At 40.9% G+C, this 22,780-nt stretch overlaps 1 protein-coding gene and 1 long non-coding RNA gene across 8 annotated transcripts in view; one reads left to right on the top strand and one right to left on the bottom strand.

Moving 5' to 3' along the window:
- atat1 (alpha tubulin acetyltransferase 1) overlaps positions 1–22,780 on the bottom strand; it is a 53,453-nt gene that overhangs the window by 3,845 nt on the left and 26,828 nt on the right. The window contains exons 7-12 of one of the 7 annotated variants that reach the window (XM_084379742.1): positions 22,103–22,148; positions 21,677–21,722; positions 15,865–15,939; positions 9,394–9,607; positions 6,047–6,132; positions 4,137–4,239 (exon numbers count right to left, since the gene is read on the bottom strand). In XM_084379742.1, the coding sequence (XP_084235868.1) occupies positions 4,137–4,239; positions 6,047–6,132; positions 9,394–9,607; positions 15,865–15,939; positions 21,677–21,722; positions 22,103–22,148 (570 nt within the window). The remainder of the gene's footprint in view (positions 1–4,136; positions 4,240–6,046; positions 6,133–9,393; positions 9,608–15,864; positions 15,940–21,676; positions 21,723–22,102; positions 22,149–22,780) is intronic. The other 6 variants (XM_084379743.1, XM_084379740.1, XM_084379738.1 and 3 more) reach the window with 6 other exon arrangements.
- Positions 619–3,284, top strand: LOC311272953. Its single transcript, XR_014624624.1, has 3 exons — positions 619–1,169; positions 1,262–1,349; positions 2,341–3,284. It is a non-coding gene; the product is annotated as an uncharacterized lncRNA (long non-coding RNA).

The following is a 22,780-nucleotide window of genomic DNA, read 5'->3' as shown; positions in this document are numbered from 1 at the left end:
GTTTACATTTGAAATGTATGGTGCCTCTCTAAAACAAAAACACACCAGACAGGCACACTTAGATACATTTTCTCATATTTTAATTCCAACGGTTTTTTGTCAATGTCTCAAAAGATAAAAATGCCATCACATTTTCTGTCAGAGATAAACAGAGAGAAATAGTGCATTGGGGTAGGAATGCAAGTGCTAACTACTCATTACCCAGTAATCAGTACGTCATGGGTTAGTGTCTTTTGCCAGCCATAATTGGTATTTATCCTTAAAAAGCCATGCATTACTGAAGCTGCACTTCCCTGGCATTTTGTCGGCATTGTCCGTTTGCTAGCAGAAGCAACTCCAGGCTAGTGGGTAGGCCTGCAGTTCCTAGCGCTTGCACGCCGCATGCCCGGTAACACAGACTGAGCTAGTTGATGAAACTTTAGATGTATTTCCATGACTTTTCCAAAACTTCTGAAAAAATATTATTTTCCATAACTTTTTCAAGGCCTGGAAATTGAATTTTAAAATTCCATGACTTTTCCAGGTTTTTCATGACCGTAAGAACCCTGAACATACTTGACTGGCACTTTCCACAGAATAAAACTCCGGTATTTTGTTGAGTCTCGGATATAAGCCTACCAGTATGGAACGGCGAATAATATACACGAAGAAGAGCAACTTCCGGTTGGGAGTTCGACCAACTTCCGGTCGGGATTTCCGGTATGGATGAGCTATGGCGGCGCTCTTGTCCCTGCATACCAGGTCCCTCTCGCTCCGGAGGGGAGGGCTGGCCGGCCATAACCTCCTTCTTCTTCTTTTGAGTTTGATTGACGGCTGGCGTGACCAATCACAAGCGACCTTTAGCCATGCCTACATTCGAATTTCAGCCAATCACTAGCGACCTTTAGCCATGCCCACAATTGAATTCCAGCCAATCACAAATCGACCTTTAGTCCCACCCCTTTCTGCAGGCTGCAGACGGGTATGCTTCTGCTCACCCAGAATACGTCTCTGCATCAATACTGCGTCATATCTATAGCACCACCCAATGGACACAGCAGGGTCACTGAAGATGTCACTGTTGTGTTTTGTGTGACACGTATCCCATTTACAGTAGGTAGAACATTTCCACAGGCAACGGGCAAGCACACATCTGTGCGCACAGGGCTCCGACGGTGCCACAGCCCAACGTACGTGGGGGGGCGAGGGCCCGTTCATCACTGCTTGCAGTTTTAATTGTTGTTGTTTTTTATCATCCTGTACTTGTTATTGCATTTTGTAGAGCTGTGCTGAAAGAAATGGGGCTGACTGGGGTGGTGACTCCTGCCCGGGCAGCTAAAAAGTGGGAGAACCTTAAAAAGACATACAAGGTTAGGATGCATCATAATTAACTACAGCTCTAGTGACTTTTACATTTTTGTATATTTTCTTTGCTGTGTTTAGCATTATAAACGAACACTACATTAATTGCACACATCAAATGTGTGTATATTACAATGTGTGCAGGAGCTGAGGAAGCCACCAACTGGGAGTGGCACTGAATCGGGGGAGTCCACTGCCAGGACTTGGAAGTGGTTCTCCCTCATGGAGGCAATAGGTGGGAGGCCTTCTATTCAGCCTCCTTGCCTCATTGCCTCAGCCTGGGGGGAGAACCCTCCAGTCTCAGCATCAGCCTCCTCTGATTCAGTGCCACAAAGAGCCAGAGGGTCAGGGTGCAGAGCAGAATTCAGAGTCTGAGGAGCCAGCTCCACCTAAGAGACAGTGGCGTGACCCTGTCTTAGAGCTGTTGGAGAGGCAGGAGAAGAGGACAGAGGAGTGGGAGAAAAGGGAAGAGGACAGGGAGGAGAGGCTATTGAACCTCCTCGAAAAAATAATTGAGAAAATCTAAATTGAATGAATAAATAACAAATTAGAAAATATATGTCTCACAAATTTGTTTAATTGCAACTTGCAACTTGAACCAAGAGAAGAGAAGAGGGCAGAGGAGAGTGACAGGACAGCTGAGGCCAGGGAGGAGAGGCTGTTAAATGTTTTTAAAAAAATTGTTGAAAAAATGTAAAATAGATATCGAAAAGACAGATGTGTTAAGAAAATATTCTTTTATAAAACTGATTTACAATGACTGAACTCATCTCTATATATGTAACAATACCTAACACAATGATTATCAAAAACAAAAACTGATTAACTAATATTTACAAGGCAAATTCTAACATTAACATTTCTTTAACTAACTAACAAATCAAAGATTATATTATTAAACTTTTAACACACTATAATATCATTTGAAACTAAAACTTAACTTCTAAGATGTATAACCTAACCAAAAAACTTGACTTTGTACTTCTTTTTTTTATATAGTTTTTAACAGTAGTCGTGCTCTTGAAGAGCTTGGGGAGTGTTCTCCGGTGCAGACAGCGCAGCAGCGATGCGCCCACGCAGCTGTTCCCCACAGTGCAGGTCCTGCTGATGCTGCTCACCTCCATCATCCGGAAACTCATCCACAAGCTCTAGTATGTCCCCATCCCTGATGCAGAGGTTGTGCAGGATGGCACAACAGGCAATCACCTTCACTGCAAATGCAGGGTGCACCTCCAGAGCCTTGAAGAAGACCGCTCTCCATCTGGTCTTCATGATGCCAAAGGCCCGTTCTATGACTGAACAGGCCTTTTCATGGTGCCGGTTGAACCTCCCAGCGACCACACCTCTGACAGGCTCTCTGTAAGTGGTTACAAGGGCCACTGGTTGGGACATGCAGGGGTATCCACCATCCCCAAGAATGCAGTACCTCTCAGGTGGATACAGGCTGCGGACATACAGGGGGCTATTTTTTAGGACTCTAGAGTCATGCACTGAGCCAGGATACCCAACAAATATGTCCAAAAATTGGCACTGGTGGTCATACACGGCTTGCAACTGTATAGAGTGGAACAATTTCCGGTTAAAATAACACTGCGCCTCTGCACCGGGTGGCTTTATGCGGACATAACTCTACAATAGTGAGATGGTTGGTCTTGCTGTAAAAAAAATAAAACAAAACATAGATGTCATAAAATGAAATGTGCAATAATAATTATTTTAACTTATTTATTCATGTGTGTTTTTTATTAGCTACTGTACAAATGAATTTTCTCTAAGGGATGAATAAAGTATATCTATTTATCCATCCATCTAATTAGATGTATGAACAAAGTTGTGCCATGTCTGTTTCCACAGGAGGGGGTGTAGTTTGACAATACGAGTGAATTACTGACACTGACAATACATTAATGATTTAGATGTCTTGTATAAATGTAAAATCCTTCATCTTTATACTTACAATGGGAAGACGTCTCGCTAGATTAGCAAGAGCCGCGAATCTCACTCATCTTCTCCTCGTTTGTTGGATTCGTATTCTCCTCCTTATCAAAATCATCTGGATGATGGTGAGTAAGTACACCGATAAATTAATGTTCGGTGGCATTTTGGGAAGCTCTGAGACTCGTATGAAAATGAAATGAAGTAAGCAATGAATGAATGAAGTAAATGAGGTCTAACTATAGCTCTGATTGCAAGACAAAAGAGACAAAAGATGTGGCACGAAAATGGTGTGTATATATACACATACATATCTATAGTATATATATTTTATATATATATATATATATATATATATATATATATATATATATATATATATAATCGGGATGTACATTAAACTGCTTGTGTTTTGACTCAATATTAACGGTATACTTTTTAAATACTCATTTTAATATTTAATTTTATTATGGACACAACCGGCGTTGATATGTGACGTTTCAACTGTGCGACAGCAGTGACGTAATTAACGGTGCCTGAGTAGTGTCCGAAAGTGCTTTTTTCTTTCTGCGGATGAGCTCACTATATAGTCCACTATGTTGGACTCCCTATGTAGTGAGTAGGGAGTAGGGAATGAGTGAGTGATTTCGGACACAGCCAATGACTTAATTTTTGTGGAGAACTTTTCCATTAAGCATTTCACCAAGTGACCAATGGTGTCTCTTTTACGGTGCGTTTCAGCCACAAATGCCCTACTGCACATAGGGTGAGCCACTGAACCTCCTCATTTTCTTCTGTCATGCTTGTTAAACTCCTTGACAACAACAAGTTAAATGTCCAAGGAGCAGTAATGTAAATACCTGCTTTGTGATGCGTGCATACCGGCCAACCTGTGTGTGTCTGTGTGTCCCAGTGCGTATGACTGATCCTCCACTGGTCTCAGACCTGAGGAGGCACAAGGCACTAAGACATGAGGAAGGAGAGCAGAGCTGCATCTGACTCTAATAATTCACTCAGGGTGCTTTGAACTTAGATTTATATATTCATATTCTTTAACAGAAGCCGCTAAGAGCTACATTCAGCTACATTCATTCCCATGACAAAAAATAATTGTTCACATTGGTAAAATTTCCCACTGAAGCCCAGGTTAATATCAAGTAATATCTGTTCAAGACAGCTAATTAAATAGGTAGTTCACCCATAGATGGATGATTTGTAATTTACGCTTATGCAAAAGCATTGACATTTTTTTTAATGATTGTGCTGTCACTTAAATATCTACCCCACATTCTTAAACAGTATGGTAATACTCACTCTACAGTGCTTGGAGGACAGCCTGCCATCAAGGAAAGTTTTGGAATTAACCAGGAAAATATTGGACAAAAATAGACTGAGCAGTTGTTTGGTTATAAACACAAACAGGTTGAATATATATTTTTTATATAATAAATGTCTTTAAATATTTTGCGATGCATAGAAAATATACTAAATCTATAGTCTGTATATCTATAGACTGTGTTTAGTGGTTGGAACTAGAGGCTCATACTGGATTGGGAATCCTTTGGAATCCACTTGCAGCATCCCTGTGATTTAATTAGACTGTTTCAGGAAGTGAACAGGAGTTGAATAGAATTCATTAGCTGCAGTATATTACTGTCTGAAAGCTGTTAAATATGCAGCAACCAGTTCATCCTCAGAGGCAACTTAAGATCTGCCAGATTTATTCCCTTGTCAGTGTCTAATGCAAACAACAGCACTCAGGTTTCAGCTGACACTGTAAGAGTGGTTGATGACTGCAGTGTCATTATAGAGTGAACTATTCATTTAATAGATTCACACTGATGGCTGAAGTTGAGGCTTAAGATCCATAAAGGTTCCTATAATAAATGCTTAATAAAAATGTACAAAAGTAAATAATGAATGAATGGTCGGACTACGTTTGCTCTTGAAGGTCATTAGGTCAATGTTGCCCATTCAATTTTATGCATTATACTACATAACATTTAGGCATGAAACTTCCTTCTTGACCTTGGTGATATTTTAACTCAAGTTCCACTCGTTTATGTCATCAGACCTTTCAACCACATCTCACCCTCTTCATCAGTGAAAGGAACTGGCTCCGGTGTTAGATACGACCACTTACAATGTGACTGATCACAAGGGACAACACCTGATGAGGACTGTGAGATGCTGTTGAAAGCTAGCTCAGGCAAATCTGATAAGTGGTCTTTTCGTTAAGATTACTGTCACCTTAATGCAGTACATCTCCACAGGTAATGACGTTTGTCTTCTATGTATTAAGGCTTATGAAGAGGTGCGTAGGATTGAAAAAATCTTAAAGAATCCTGCACACTGTCCATCATCTATACACACTCAATTAGAAACATTTTGATCTTCAGACATTCAGGTAAAATTCATATAGGGGTCATTCCATATTAGCTCATGTAGGCCCTCCTAGTTCATGTCATGGATTGTTTTGAAGAAACGAAAAAAAAAAAAATCATGCAAAAACTTCTACTTCTATTCCTATTCCTAGTTCCTAATTCCTATAGCTATACTGCAAATACTTTCTTAGTTATGAATTTCTGAAGTTTGGCCCTCTGAGTTAAATGTAATTATTTATTTATGTGAATTTTAAAACCCTGCAATTGCTTATTTTCCACCCAGATACCCTAAGGATCATTAGCAACATGTATTCATGTAAATGGTTGTTCAATATGACTGATATGATAAGTTTTTAACTGCCATTAAAGTACCCACTAAACCTTACCTGGCAAGTGTCTGTCCAGCAGTCCTACAACTCTGTTGTCCAGGTGTCGACTGTACAGGCTGCATCTGGCAACTAGACCCTGTTGGCTACCAGAGAAATGGTACAGCAAGGAGGATGAGAAGAAAACCAAAAACATACAGGGCCAAAAAAAGAGAGAGGAGTACGAGAGGAAATGGGAGGGCAGGCCAAAGGACAATTAGAAAAGACGGGAAAAAAAGAAAAAAAGACATAATTACAAAACTGAGTAAAATCAAAATGTAACAAAACAGAAATGAGGATAAAAGTTCATGGTGTGTCAATAAAATCAAATGCATACAAAACAAAAAGCCACAAAATTGGAATAAGACTTTTGAAAAGAGGGTGCAGCATTACCTGATACCAACCAGTGTGTTTGGTTAACACCAATTTGTGTATGACAAAAGGCAATCTCAAATGTTCAGTTTTGTAGCAGATAGTTTAATGGGTTCTACAAAAAGACAAACAGATAAGACAGAGCCACCATGTTCCCCTCTGCTGGGTAAATAACAACTACATTTTAAAAAAGGCTTAAGGGAGCCTGTCATTCTTCTTCTTCTTGTTTGAGTCAAATAGTTAGACTCTCCTTCTCCATGTAAAAGAAACAGGGTATCTATCAAGCTAAGACTCCACAGCCACTCCTTCAAAAGGGAAGAGGAAATGGTGCCAGAGGTCAGAGGCTGGTCAATGGTAGCCCAGTTGAGATCTATTAAGGGAACTATTGAAGTATAACCAGACAATGATGACAGTGAAAGGAGAGGAGGAGATAGATTATACAGAAATAATCAAAAGGGGTAAAAAAAGATAAATGGGGTTGAATGGTTGAACAAAAAAAAGAAGGGGAAAGGAAAGCGAGAGAAAGAGACAATGTGTTTAGAAAGCCATGGTCAAGCAGAACAAATAACAGGTGAACGTTAGGGCTGCCTCTCTGTGCTGGACACAATAAGTGACTAATGAGAGGGATGCAACATCGTCTGCCAGGCTGATCAAACCTGGCACTGACATCGGCCTGCACACTGTAATAGCTATCATGCAAGCTTCTATGTACAATGTTTTCCACTTTGTTACTTACAGTAACATCTCATTTGTAACTGGTTACTAAAAATATTACATGTAGCATTTTAACATCAATAAATAGTTCAGTAACTCAGGTGCACTGACTGGGGCAACCAGGAGGCCTCTTTCAGAACTGAACTTAGGGACCTGATGCACCAGGCCGACGGTCAGCCGGTTTTGGGGATTTGTTGGTGATTAACAAAGTATGTTTGTTTCTTCTTGCGGTGTATCCCGCATTGTTGAGACTAGTTGGCCATTGTGAGCAGCTTTTTGGCTGACTAAACATGTAGAAACTGTGGCATAGCCTGGCAGTGAGAGAAATCACTCTGATTGCCTGTTCAGCTAAGTGGATCAGTGCTTAAGAAGAGAAAAGGAAAAGGAAAGTGAAAGTCCCTTGAGCCTGTCACTCTAAAATCCATGATTTCATCTATCTAGGGTGGTTTCTCTTTATTCTCTTTCTTCTCTTTATTTTTCACCTCCACCTCTTTTTATCAGACATATTCTTCATTAGAAACGGTTATATTAGTGAGAGTTAGGGGTGTAACAATACACAAAAAGCACGGTTCGATACCTACCTCGGTTTTGAGGTCACGGTTCGGTTCATTTTCGGTACAGTACGGGAACAAAATGCAAAACATAAATTTGCTTGTTGTTTATTCAGAACTTTTGTAAACCAACAATTTATTTTAACATTATACAAAATATGAAAATTAAATAAAAAAAATAGAATACTGTTGTAAAGTGCTGCCTGGTAATAAGTTAAATAAATTATGTTCACTGTCTCTTTAAGGCCCTCTGCCAGGTTTGCACTGGTGTGTTGTTCATACAGGCTGAGTTGCTAGGGAGAGGCTGCTTGATTGCCAAAGTCAGCTGCGTTTGCACTAAGGTCATTTTTTTTCTTGTCAGTGATATTCACACTTGGGTGGTGCCGTTTCAAGTGCCGCAGCACAACGCAGAAATTCAGCCGAATTTAGCACAGAGCAGACAGGAAGTCTGACACGAAACAACAGCAATACATCCGGTTGATTTTCAAAATAAAACACTCCGTGTTGATACAAGCACAAAAACCTCAAAAAAGAGAAAAATACGTGCTCTTCTTCTAATCCTTCAGTCGGGAACACTTCGTGTTGTTGCCGTGCTGGACTCGTCTTTCTCCGTTGCAATATTTAACCAGGAAGCCTAAGTGTTCCCAAGCAGGAGACTTAAGTGACAAGGGAGGGTTTTCAAGCTCTGGTTGCGCTAGCGTTAGCCATGATGTAAACGGGCTGCACGTGTGGCAGCAGGCAGAAAATAAACACACGCAAATTCCATTCCGGGAACTCACCCGTGCACAGCCCTGTACCGAACCGAACGTCCTGTACCGAAACGCTTCAATACAAATACATGTATTGTTACACCCCTAGTGAGAGTGGCGTCAAAAAAAGCTGCTTTATCATAACATTGGTTCGTATATCTGCACAAATTTTATTCCTCTCAACCAGGGGCAGAATATAAGAGCTAGTTGGCTGGCGGCTGTAGTTTTTGTGTCATGTTCAAGTAGCAGCTTATTGGCCGAGATGCATTCCTTAATCTGCATTTTTACACTGGACTTGGTCTCTGACAGGCTCCGATTTAGGCATGGACCATAAGGCTGTGAAGTTGTGACTGCATCAAAACTTTTCTTAATAAATAATTTTGTGCCTCATTTACATGTTAGGAGCTGTTCTCTGCAACACACAAAAACATTTCAACATTTCTTTCTGAGTATTATGTATGGAGAAGATAACAATAAATTCTACCCAGAGCCTTGAACCTTGTATTGTATGTAACCAGTGTATTTTGTTAATTTTCTGATATTTGCGTATTTTTTCGAATCCATGCTGGTAATATTGATCTTGCTGGAACGGAAGTCTGGTTGTGATCGTAATCATTACATATGACTATTAACCACACCCTCATTCTCTGTTTGAGGAAGAATGTTGACCGTTAGACAGGAAGAAGCACTGGCTGGAGGAGGGCCTTAAACCCTTAAAATGTTATGAAATACACTGAATATGCAGGGGCTTTAATAAAATAGTTAAATGACAGCAGGAATGGTTTAGAGACTATTACAATGATGTAAATCACAAACTGTAAGTTACTGATACTGCCTTATTAATCATGACAGCATATCTATCCTGGAGTGATGATGTTTGTAACTGACTGACAACACATCTCCCTCCAGTAACAGAGGAAAACTTGTATAGATTGTATTTCCACTTGACTGACATCAGAATGTATAAAATGTGCTTTCTTACCTGGTGCGTTTTGCCCTGCAGCGATCTATTAGAGGGGACTCTGGGCTCTGATCCCTGCTCCCCCCAGGGGCAGAAGCCGGGGCGGCTAGAGGGGGCACCCTGCTGGGAGATGATCCCACGCTGAGGGAGTGGGAGCACTGGGAGGATACCAACCGCTGGGGGGAGTGAGGAGGACGAAACGGCCAGGGAAGAGCCCTCTGCTCCTGACGCACCACTGGACAGGAAAATAAATCCATATAGTGTTGATGAAGGTTCTCAGTCACCCAGGTCATGGTAATTCTAAGTGCTGTATCGTAGGAAACTGGACATGTTTCAGTTTGTTAAAGATGTTTCATCTCTCATCCAAGAGGCTTCTTCAGTTCTAACTAACTAGAGGGGAGCTGCAGTCTTTAAACTCTGTTTGGGAGTGTCCTTACAGAGTTGTTAAGGACATGTGTGAGCTCTGAGTTTCAGAGTCGTCACAACTTGTTCATATAGTGACTTTATTTATGTGCAAACGTCTGCAAATATTTCTGTTAAAGGTCCAGAATGCAGGATTTGGTAATATCCATAATTATGTTTTCATATATGTATAGTGACATCAAAATAAGAGAAGTTGTGTTTTTATTACTTTAGAATGAGCCTGTTATATCAACAGAGAGAGCAGGTTCCACAGAGTTCATCATGTTGCACCATCATGTTCCTACAGTAGCCCAGAATGAACAAATTACACATTTTAGTGGCCTTCAGGTGAGGGGCATTCAGTTGGTTGCAATTTGCAACTAAACTACTAAATGCAAGTAAATCCTACACACTGGACCTTTAAAGGCAAATCAACTGTTTGAATATTTACAGCTCATAGTGATTTTGTGATTGAAGCTGTTGTCGTGTTCTTCCAATAACAACTGATGAGATAGATTTTGTGAGGCCAGCTAAGCACTAGGGTACACATGAATAGTACACAGGGGATGGTTTGTGCACAGAGGTCATAGCTGACTTATTACCTGAAGTGAAACTGAAGTAGCAGAGACTGGGTCAAACTCTAAAAACAGCATTATGCAGACTTTGACTTAGACTTTGAAAGCCTCTCAGAGCCAGAGATGAGAACAAATGAGAATTGGTGGAGTGCCCCCTTATTGGCTTAATGCTCAATGTCAAGTTATAATAACCTACATGAAAATGAGAGTCTCAATGAATGTAATTTTACTCACTGCTGTACCTATTAATTGTATTCAATTTGATAATTTGTACGATTTTGGGTTAATAAAACACAAAATATTGACCTGGAGCTTGGTGGGCGGTTCATTTTTTGTTGTGGCGGTCAGAGTACAGTAAATAAGCTGGTAGCTATCAGCCCCTTACTCCCTCCCTTTTCACAGCTGGTATCCAACCTGCACCTTTGCCCTTTGGACTTATTGTTTGTGTCCACCTTGCTTAATAAATTACTCTTGTTCTACGTAAAATCTCTTGTGTGTGCTCCCTCCTTGTCGCCTTGTCACAACCCTGAGTTTGTGACAAATGGGGGCTCGTCCGGGAAACAAACCTGTAAAGTTCAAGTCCAGCCTTTGTGTGATGATGGTTAAGTGTAGATTGGTATGTTTGTAAACTCCTGTAGATTGTTAATGCTAAACTGAGTTTATGCATGAGTACAGAGTAAAGTGACATTGGTGTTTAGCATTGTGAATAAGGTTTTGGGGGTATCTTGCAAGGTTTGTTCAAACTGGGGACAAATGTTGCTCCCTTACAGCATCCACCAGAACACAAAAGTAACCAAAATAACCAATTTAGTTTGCAAACCCATTTGTTAATTTAAGGTAAATGCTGGTCCATGTAACTATGGCCATTCAGTTGATATGGGCAAGGCAGTCCCTTTGTAGGCTGAAGTGGTTGCTCTCAACAGGAGACCAACGAGTTTGTTGTTTTCACTTAGTGTGGCGGAAAACGTGGCTGAAGACAATGTCATGGGAGCATTTCCCTGGTTTCTGGAGGGCTGACAATTTTCTGGTTGCCTTTCAGTGTTGGCGGAATAGGTGCATAAGTACCCATCACAAGTATCTGTTCGAAGGCTAGGGCTGAGAAAAGTCAGATGGTGAATGGAAATAGTAAGAAGCTGAAGGGCTTGGGCTCTGTTGTGGCCATCTTTTATTATGCCATTGTACATGTCCAGTACCCTTTTTTCAGTGAAATGCAGCTTAGGCGACTGTACAGTGCAGAAACAGGCTCCTCTCGGTCTGAAAGGCTGATTTTTGACATAAGCCAGTTTTCACCCTTAATGAATTAAATTCCAGGTAAAAACTTGTTTGCCATGAAGAAGATCCAAATTCAACCAGTTCAGGCTAGAAAACTTGTTTGAAAGACCTTTTTTCAGTGAAATGCAGCTTAGGCGACTGTACAGTGCAGAAACAGGCTCCTCTCGCTCTGAAAGGCTCATTTTTGACATAAGCCAGTTTTCACCCTTAATGAATTAAATTTGCCATGAAGAAGATCCAAATTCAACCAGTTAATTTTTGTTTTGTCTTGTGGGTTTGTGATGAGTTATAATGGTGAGTATTTTGGAGTAAACATTGGTGTCCTTTAGTCTGGTCTTGTGTGTCAAAACTGGTCAAGATAGTTAAGCATGTGGTCATATCCTGTTTGGTAGGTAAGAGACCAGCGTATTGGCGGTGAGGGAAGTTAAATGATTAATTACATTAAATGCTGTAGCTGAAACTTTTCAGCTTGGTTGAGCAGTTTCGATAATAACCGCTATAGCTCATGCTTTGGTTGGTTTTGTCTCTGAGCTTTGTTGTAGCCTGGTTGCCTCTTTGTATTGTGCATCTTGGGACGACATGGTTGGCTAGTTCGTTTAGAGGAACTTTTGGAAATGCTACTTTGGTTTAGCGCTTGTATAAATTCCAGTTTTGTGTGTTTAGTAGTTGGAATATGGAAAAGACAAAGCATTGAGTTGCGACCCCTGAGCTGGCCCATCCCACCTGGAGCTTGGTGGGCAGAGTAGGGTCATCAGCGAGATTCAGCTTACCTGTTGTGGCTGTCAGAGTAAATAAGATGGTGGCTATCAGCCCTTCTCTCTCCCTTTTCACAGCTGGCATCCACCCTACGGCTTTGCCTTTTGGTTGTTTCATTATGTATGTCCACCTTGTTTAATAAATTACTCTCGTTCTACGTAAAATCTCTTGCATGTGCAAGTTGTTACAACCCTGAGCTAGTTTGTGACACTGTAAATTTCCTTTACATCAAGCAGAATATCATTTTGAGATTGAGACTGTTGATACGTTAAATGTAGGCTGACCCCCATATGCTGTAAAATCATGGAAGATATTAGAGGTATTGAATTTCTCAACTAAGATTCATCACAATGCAGACATGGAAGATTCCACATTGATTCAGTGACAGAGTTTTTATATGTGGAAATATGTGGCAGAGAGAGGCAGCAATATGAGATGAAAAACTTATAGTATTTTGAAAGTAGATATCTGGGGACATTTCAAGTTTTTTACCTGACTGGAGAACACAAAGTGGACAAGACACATGCTGTGTGTAAAATCTGCCTCACTACAATTACAGAATTATACAGTATTAAAGCTGCAAGCAGCCATGAACAGGCCCTCGCAGTCCACGCGGGTCGGGGCATGCTGTTGTCGCTACATGCTGCTGTCGGGGCCTGCTCATGCAACAACTTCCGTTGAGGAGTCAAAAGTGAAGGCAGTCAAGCTGTTGTTTCGTCATTTAGCAATAAAAGCGCCCCCTATTGGCCGATTTGCACCAAACTTTTCACAAGCCGTCATCGGGCCATGGAACACAAAAACTTAAGTGTTAATAGGACAATGTGCAGGAAATTATTGTTCCATATTTTGGGCGTTCTTTGGACTATCACAATTCTTTTATCAACTTTTTGTCAGGAGGGTCCACAGATGCTGTGTGCAGAGTTTGGTGCAAATCGGTGAAATTGCCTGAGAGGAGTTCGAAAAAGTAGGTTTGTGACATTTTGCGAATGGAAATGTAGCGCAAAAGTGGGCGTGGCCTTTATCACACATTTCAGCTGAATTCAGGGAACACATAGATATAAGGTTTAAAACTGTGCCACATATTATGTGGGAGTTATTAGCCAAAACACTTTTGTGTTGATAATAGCGCCACCTGCTGGTCATTTTTGGTGTGTGAGTTACAGGGGCCAGTCTATACCACCCCTATGAATTTCTTATCCATAAGTGTTATGGTGTGGACACAGTGCCAAATACAAAATTAGACTGCCACCAGAGCGCCACCTAGTGTCAGATCGGTAACACCTTCATCAGCTATCGTCAGGAGGACAGTGGCAATGAGTGTACCAAGTTTGGCGTTAATCCGACCAACCGATGTCGAGATATAGAATACTTCAATTTAAAGAGTGCCACCTAGTGGTTATCTGCCAAAATTTTGAGCCTAAGGGGCTCATGTGGAAGTAGGATCCTGAGTTTCATGTCATTTGTACACACCAATGTGGAGATATGTAACACTTCCTGTTTTGACCCTAATCTACAGGAAGTTGTTATTTAATAAGTTGAGTATTCTTTGGCATATCAAAATTCTTTTAATAACTTTTTGTCAGGAGGGTCCACAGATGCTGTGTGCAAAGTTTGGTGCAAATTGGTGAAATTGCCTGGGAATTTGCGAAAAAAAACGGTAGGCGGAAATGGGCGTGGCCTATATCAGGAGATTCAGAACAATTCAGTGAACACGTGGATATAAGGTTTTTGAATGTGCGACACAGCATGTGGGAGTTATTAGCCAAAACGCACTTTCCTTGATTATAGCGCCACCTAGTGGTAGAAATTCACAACAACAACAGATTATACATTTTTTGGCCAGGTGTGACGTATATTCCAAATTTCGTGAGTTTTGGGGTGTGTTCAGGCAGTGAAAAAAAAAAAATCACTACAAAAACAATAGGGACCTCACAGGTTTCCTGCTCGGGCCCTAATAATAATACAACAAATCTGAGCAACCATGTTAGCTGTTTTTACCCTGAGCTAAACTCAGCAGTTAGCCCAGCTAGCAGAAGAGGCACTGTCTACTTTGCCTTTCAACGAGAGGTGTGTGCAGCAGAGTCATGTCTGTGATGTTTGCCACATTCAAGAAGTGAACAAGCTGCTATGTGAGTACGATATTTGCAGAACCGGTTCAGACCTCCATGGGGCCCTAGGCAAAATTCTGCTAAGGGGCCCTCCTAACTGAACTCCAACAATTTTCAACAGTCGCACCTGACACCCAGTGCTTCCACTCATCCCCCCTTTAAACATATTGCACTGTCGCCATCTGTTGGTCTAATTAACGCCAGGTTCAGACAGGACGCGGAAGCGCCCCAATCCATCAAATTGGCTGCATTTGTTTTACTTTCATATACTTCAAATGTAATAATTATATAATTATTATGTATTTAGCACCACTGTCATAATATTTCACAAGTTTTATTTATTCACTAAGATATCTGCATCTATATTTGCCTGTGGGCTATTCAAGCAAACAAAATTCAATCTTAGTCAATATTTATCCATTACTTTCCATTTTGTATAAGTGCAGTTGTAACTACACTACAACTAAAATGATAGAAGCCAGCAAGACGCACACGGAGACCGGGGTTCACCCTTGTAGGTCAAACACGGACTAGTCCCTCCCACTCTCCCACCCAGTGAGGAGAGTTACCTGACTGCTGTTCCCGCAGTTCATTGTCATGCTGTTTCTTCCTCCTTTTTTCATTCCCAGAGGGATAACTCCGCTTCATCGTGGCGTGATAAACGCTGTCTTGCTAGGCTGATGCGCTGGGAATCTGGGACATGTGTGCGACGGACGGTCACGTCGTCATGTTTTTTTTTTTTCACGGGGCCTCTATTAGTTTGCGGGGCCCTACGCACCGTGCGTAGTGTGTGTATTGGGTGAACCGGTACTGGATATTTGTGTCCAAGTGTAATGCACTGTAGACGGATTAATGTGTGTGTGTGTTTCGGTATCAGCATATATGTTGTCTAATATGTGCTGATATGATTTTTTTTCCTTTTCTTTTTTCAAAACTTAATTTAGAAAAGATGCTTTGGGCAGGCTGCAATTTTTCAATTCCTGGTGAAGTTTGCTGTTTTAGTGCAGTGATGTCATTTTAGACAAGTGTAGTTGTTGGAATGTTTGAACTTTTTTTACTCCCCAATATCAGTATTGGTATCAGCCTGCTATAGTTTTGATGTTGCCATTGACTGTTGACCGTTTTTCTAAATAAAACGGAGTTCAGATTTCTCTGAGTGCTTGTATTAAATGATGAAAAAAGAGCTGTGTGCAGTAATGCAATTCATTAAGATACATTAAGTGGTTGACAGGTGAATCGTAATCGAGTCGTGAGGCCAATGAAGGCACGACCATCTATAACACATGGTTTTGTAATGGATGACTTTAAAAATATAACTATATATAATATAACTCTTGTATCTAATGCTTAATAGAAACAGAGGCCATGAGACGATTTACCTTCTCTCTCCATTAAAGAGTAGGGTTTGATCTCTCCGTCCGGCTTTTTTAGGGGAACCTTTCTCAACTGGGCTGCTGTGGAGGAAAACACACTTAGAGCAGGGCTAAAAACAAAACAGAACATGATGGGATCTCCCTCTCTCCCCCTGCAATACACTCTTTCTCTGTCAGTACTGTTAAATTATATTGTGGTAAAAGCTGGAATAATGGGTGTGAAAGCTTCAAGAGAGGACTGACCCTAAAACAGAATTTATTTTTTTCCTTTTTCTTTTCTTTGCTTAATTGTTTATCATTGCTTTCGATAATGATGCTACATGTTGTTGCACCTTGTTTAATGGAGAAAATGAATAAATAAATTAAAATACAAACAGAAAAATAAACAGAATTTACATAGCGGTCCTGAGATCTTCAAAAATGCAAAATCATTCTCCCAAAACTTGAAACTAAGACTAGACTGTCATCAAGACAAAGAGCTCCTGACATGATCTCCAAACGACTAAATAGGCTTTCATTCAGTCATTAGAAACAGCTGTTCCTGTGCATATTTACATAGGGTCCAATATCCCAAAAAAAAATTTCAAGCAGTTTTTTAGTTTAAGATGTTTTTTTATTAATCTTTATCAAATTTACTGAGGTGCAGTTGACACCAATGAATGGACTCTGATTAAAATAGATAGGTACAATAAGATAGGTAGCCTCAATGCTTAAAAAGAACATGTTTTCTTTTCCACCATATGCCATGCTTTGGCTATGTTCGTCGAGTGATCCATTTGGCTTACAGTCACTACAAAATGTACTTGTTCCACATTTTGTTATGTTGCAGCCTTATGCTTAAATCGTCTAAATACATTTTTTTCCCCAATCCATCAATCTACGCTCAATACACCATAATGACAAAACAGAAAAAGAATTTTTGAAATTTTTGCAAAGTTATCACATTGACATAAGTATTCAGATTCTTTGCTATGACACTTGAAATTTGGCTCAGGTGCCTCCACCTGTGGTAAATTCAGTTCATTGGACATGATTTAGAAAGGCACACACCTGTCTATATAAGGTCTAGGGCTGCCCCCGACCAAGGATTTTCTTGGTCGACCAGTGGTCGTCATTTAGAGCGATTAGTAGACTAATCGACGCATATATATTTATATATATATATATTAAAACAAATAAATAAATATATCTCCGCAGTAAAGTGGATGCGCCTGTAGAGAGATTTACACAATAAGTAAAACACAGTGAGCTGGATAATTTAGCTTCCCCAGTACACACGAATAGTCTAATATTAGCCCATATAACAATAATAATATGTATTTATCTCTGCTTTCAAACCTTCGGGCCGATCAAAATGATCCCATATTTTAGACGTCTTTCCCGACATGGTTGGCTATTAATTGTTAACTGTCTAACTGCGATGTCGAAGGGACCTGCTGTTTGAAAAAAAAACACTGACAGTGAGTGAGTGTCACGACCTCCTGTGTCTGGCCCTTCAAATTAAAAGCCCTCCAGCCTTTTATACACAGACCAGCCGCCAGTCACATAGATTTTGACTTAAATTTGACAAGACACGGCTCCAAATGTTTTTGGCTTTTTTTTCTGCGACCAATCGACCAATGAAATTTTGGTCTGCTAATGATTTTTTGGTCGACCAGTGCTTGGTCGACTATTTGGGGGCAGCCCTAATAAGTTCCCACAGTTGACAATGCATATCAGAGCAAAAACCAAGCCATTACATTTAGGGCATTTGTCCAAAGCGGCTTATAGTAATTCATACACTGATGGCGGTGGCTGCCATGCAAGGTGCCCACCAGGGGTTCAGTATCTTGCCCAAGGACGCTTCGACATGCAGACCAGGGGAATTGAACCAGCGACCTTCCATTAACAAGACACTGGCTCTACCCCTGAGCCACAGAAGCCATGAGGTCGAAGGAACTACCTGCAGAGCTCAGACCCAGGATCCTGTCCAGGCACAGATCTGGGGAAGGCTACAACAAAATTTCTGCTGCATTGGAGGTCCCCAAGAGCACAGTAGCCTCCATAATCCTTAAATGGAAGAAGTTTGGAACAAGCAGGACTCTTCCTAGAGCTGGCCGCCCGGCCAAACTGAGCAATCGGGGGAGAAGGGCCTTGGTAAGAGTGGTGACAAAGAACCCGATGGTCACTCTGGCTGAGCTCCAGAGATCCTGAGAGGGACACTCAGACTGTGAGAAACAAGATTCTCTGGCCTGATGAAACCAAGATTGAACTGTTTGGCCTCAATTCTAAGCGTCATGTCTGGAGGAAGCCAGGCACCACCCATCACCTGCCCAGTACCCAACGATGAAGCATGGTGGTGGCAGCATCATGCTTTGGGGGTGTTTTTCAGCGGCAGGGACTGGGCGACTGGTCAGGGTTGAGGAAAAGCTGAACGGAGCAAAGTACAGGGATATCCTTAGGTTCACCTTCCAACAGGACAATGACCCCTAAGCACACAGCCAAGACAACGCAGGAGTGGCTTAGGGACAACGGCTTGAACCCAATTGAACATCTCTGGAGAAACCTGAAAATGGCTGTCCATCGACGGTCCCCATCCAACCTGACAGAGCTTGAGAGGATCTGCAGAGAAGAATGGCTTGTCGTGTCATTCCCAAGAAAACTCTATGCTGTAATCGCTGCCAAAGGTGCTTCAACTAAGTACTGAGTAAAGGGTCTGAAAACTTGTCAGTGTGATATTTCAGTTTTTCCTTTCTCATAAATTTGCAAAAATTCTAAAGTTCTGGTTCAGAGTGTAGACTGATGAGGAAAAAGACTATTTCAAAAGATTTTAGCATAAGGCTGCAACATAACAAAATGTGAAAAAATGAAGGGGTCTCAATACTTTCTGAATTCACTGTAAATTAATACCAATCAAGCACAAGAGGTGCTCACCAAGTACAACACACACCCCATTAAACTGAAAGGCATGTAAGACATCTTTTCGCCCCTATTCAACCAATATGCTTTACGTCATCAGTGTGTCACATTACACAACAAGTTACAAGTTTCTGTAATCATTGTAATAATTTGTCCAGTTGTAAGCTGAAAGACAGATGATATTGATTAGTGTGAAGATATTTTGCCAAAGTCATATTGCATTGGAAGGTGAAATGTGGTCTACACGCAGACATACTTTCAGTAAATGTAATTTTTCAATAAAAATGTACCAAAGGCGATGTGCTGCCATCAAGAAGCTTCCAGGACATCGTAATGGGATCACTTCTATATATTAATGTAAAATAGGACACTGCCTTACTGCTGTAAAGTGCATGCGCAAGTATAAAGGACTACTCTGAACCAGGACTTGTGGAGGGAGTTGCACAAGCTAATAAAATGTGTTAAAATACTAAAAGAGTAATCTAACACCTTTTCTATACTGTCTTTTTGCCTGTCCTATTTTCTTCTTTAGAAAGAAGCTTCTATTCCAGCACTTACAAACTATAAAACTGTGGGTGTGTCTGTCCCTGATGGCAGGTCTGGTACCTTTGGTCTTGTATTGGCCTTGTTGTGTAGGCTGCAAGCTGCAGATAGACCCCTATACAATGCAAAAGCAGTGTAGAAGCTGGTACAGTATAGGGGTTACCTATCTTCTTGGTGGACAATGGTCAAACTGTTTCCAGTGAAGACATTAATTTAGCTTTTTGATGGCAGAGTGATACAAAGAGTACCTTCAATTGGCTCTTAACAGACTGACAGACATTTATGGCTTTTCCACCATGCTGCACTGATTTCCATTTCCATTACCAGTTTAACTGTGACGAGTTGTACCGAGCCTTGCCAGGGAAGGACCCTCTTTGGAGTGTGGCCAAAGCGCACCCACTCCACCCTGTCTCCAAGTGGGCTACGTTGACATCTCGCAACTACGGCCAACCCATAATGACTCCCCTTCTCCCCCTCAAACATGGATGTGTAGCAAGACTCAACTCATGTCTGTGAAGGAAAACTGAGACAAAGGCATTTTTAAAAGTCTCTGTGTTCAGCTTTCAGTCCTTTTGTAGCTTCTAAAGTGAATTTCTTTATTTTTCCCTCCTGTGTCCCTATTTGTACTTTCCGATATCTGCTTTATTTTAATGTTTCATCAATTTGCTTTCAGCTGTTTTAGGAGTTGTGTCAAGTAAGTGCAGGTGAAAAAACAACATTTCTGGGTTTTGCTGCTTCACAATACAAGCATGTTAATAAATATCAGGGTTTCCCCCAGAAAACTTGCTAAGCCCGGTGTTAGGGTGGCCCACCAGCGGCCCACCGGTGCCCAAGCGTGTTCTTTTGTGTCAGGAGCCTGACCCTGACCATTGACTGATGGCAGGGCCCTATAGGTAACAGATTCATTAATGGAGTAGTAGAATTTAGAAGGAGTGATTCCATAAGGCTTTAAGATCAATGTTAAAAGCTGACTGGAAATTTGAAAATATTATCATTATCATGTGTTATCATAAGACATTTATGTAACACCAGGTCTTACAGATTGCACTCTTGAAATGCTGTTCAACCAACCACAAAAATAAATAAATAATAAAAATACTATTTAGATATATAACATCAACTGTCTGCACTAAAAACTAAAAAACAACTGCCTGGTGTCTCCAGAGATTTTCATTTTTTTCCTCAGAGATTTTTACAATCTGGAGTCACGTGAACATGACCACGCGTCTGTTTCCGGTCAGTCATCATGGAAACGTGACGATCACGGATCTACCAAAGATACTCTGTAATCTACTGTTTGGACCAGAGAAAACAAACGTGTGTAAACACGAACCGTACGAGCTGAAAAATGAAACGCTGGGTCATTTTCACATCTGGTGAAAGCAGCTCGGCTCCCAGAAGTCCGGAGCTCTGACGCTGCAGGGGATGACGTGCTAACAGCTAACAGCTACTTGCCGCTGCAGCAGCTGGCTGAGCCTCTAGAGCCGCGGCTCGGCTCACGTTAACCGCTACGAGGTCTGTCAGCTGGTGAAGCAGCGGTCTGACGAGCATGATGTCCATGACATGTCCTGTTATGCGCGACGAAGTTGTCGCGTTGTCAGGTGATGAAAAAGACACATGATCACGTGTTGATGGAGCGCAAAAACTGATTAAAAAATAAATAAATAAACAATGCTTAGCCTGGCGGGGGGGCAAGTAAGACCTGGCGGCCCGCCAGGCTTATAATTCACTGGGGGAAACCCTGAATATATAACACGACTTTGATTGTGAAGATTTTATAGGATATTAAATGTGTTTATCACAGAATTAGTGAAACTTTTTTGGTGGTTAATCTTCAATACTCAATAATGCTGGGAGGAAGATCATTTACAGTTGTTCCGTTTAGCATTATTCAAGACAAGCGCGTCATCAGTCTCTAAGCGGTTATCCCTGTTGTTATGGAAATGCAAATCCCTTCCGCACTGGGCTGACGTGCTGAGTCAAACCTAGTCAACCTGAGTCAGCACATTTTTATGGAAAAGCCCCATTAGAAACATTGGGGGATCAGAAAACAGTTGGTCAGGTGGTCTGTAGGGGTTTCAGGTGGTCTACAGGTTGTGGCTCTCTGTGGACACTGTAATGCTCTAGTACTCTGGGAGGGCTGGCTCAATATATGACATGACTCATAATACATGTCATATATTGTACCTGTAAAGGTAGATACTGTAAATACAAGGGATAGGACAGAGCAAGTGAGACTGGCTGAGAAATGATGGCAAAGAAAATAAGTGAGACCAAGAGCATCATGCATATAATATGGACCTAATTATAAGACCAAGGGAGGGGGACAAGATGCTGAGGATGTATGAGAAAAGAAAAAAGATAGAAAAGTCCTTACAAAAAGCTGTACATCCCCTGATCCGTCAGAGGAGTGAGGGGCGAGCCTGGGAGAGTTTGGTGAAAAAAAAAGATTTTGGAACTGAAATAAAAGCAGATCAGCACTCTTGGGTCGAGTGCCTGTTTTTCAAACTTACATCTCTCTAATGAAGGAGATTTTTTTCTTCCACATATACATATGCAATGAAAAAGATGAATTTGTTGTGATGTCAAAAGCAAGAGTTCATTTAAAAGCTGTAGCATGCAAAACATGTTTGATAACTGAACTTGATGTATTCACATGCGGCTGTTGTGCAGCCATGTCAAAGACGACCACTTGCACAAACCTCATAGCTCATATTACCACAGAGAACAAAACAGTTACATAACCCTTTTCACAACAACAAAAATTAAAAAAGTAATGAAATTAGAGTAGTGAAAGCATTACCTGATCTGTTGAGGAAGAAGCCTTCAAAAACCACAAAGTTATTGACCTGGACAAAATAAAAACAAAGATAAATAAGAAAACTAAAATTGCTCATGAGAAAAGGTTACTGTCTGTGAAGTTTCAATACAAATTGTTTTTTATAAAAAGGTTATTAGTTTATTATCAGTTTGAGTATGTCTGTAACCCTGTATGTTCAACCAAGTGTTCTCTGTCCTCTTTGTGAGGTTAGGATGCTTTAGTTTACAATTCACTGAGCTTGCTGTAGCTAGCAACCTGATCAAACAAGTAACGATTAAACAGGAAAGCCATTAGCCCCTTTCAGCCCCAGATACTGCCTACATGCCAATTTACTTATCTATTTGTTCCTTTTAAAGACTTGAGCAAATTCCGTCTTGATCTTTGGGAACAGTGTATGGAACCGAAATGATGGAAGATCAGAGTTCTACTAACTAGCTTTTTGATCATTCAATCACATCTCATTCATTCAGAAAAAAAGAGCTCTCTCAGGTATCAGTAAGTAGTGACACGGCAAACTCAATGTGGACCACCAGAAGCATTACAGCGGGACTTCCTTAAGATGAGCAGACAGTGTGTTTTTATTAGGAATGTCCCAATCAAGTTTTCTGGCCCTTGTTGGGCCAAATGTTTATTAAATGTGTATTGAAATAACAGATGTGG

This window comes from Pagrus pagrus (genome assembly GCF_965226575.1).
Source record: "Pagrus pagrus genome assembly, chromosome: 17".
Classification (NCBI taxonomy): domain Eukaryota; kingdom Metazoa; phylum Chordata; class Actinopteri; order Spariformes; family Sparidae; genus Pagrus; species Pagrus pagrus.
The sequence above is the reverse complement of the archived record's forward strand: the minus strand, read 5'-3'. Positions and strand labels throughout refer to the sequence as shown.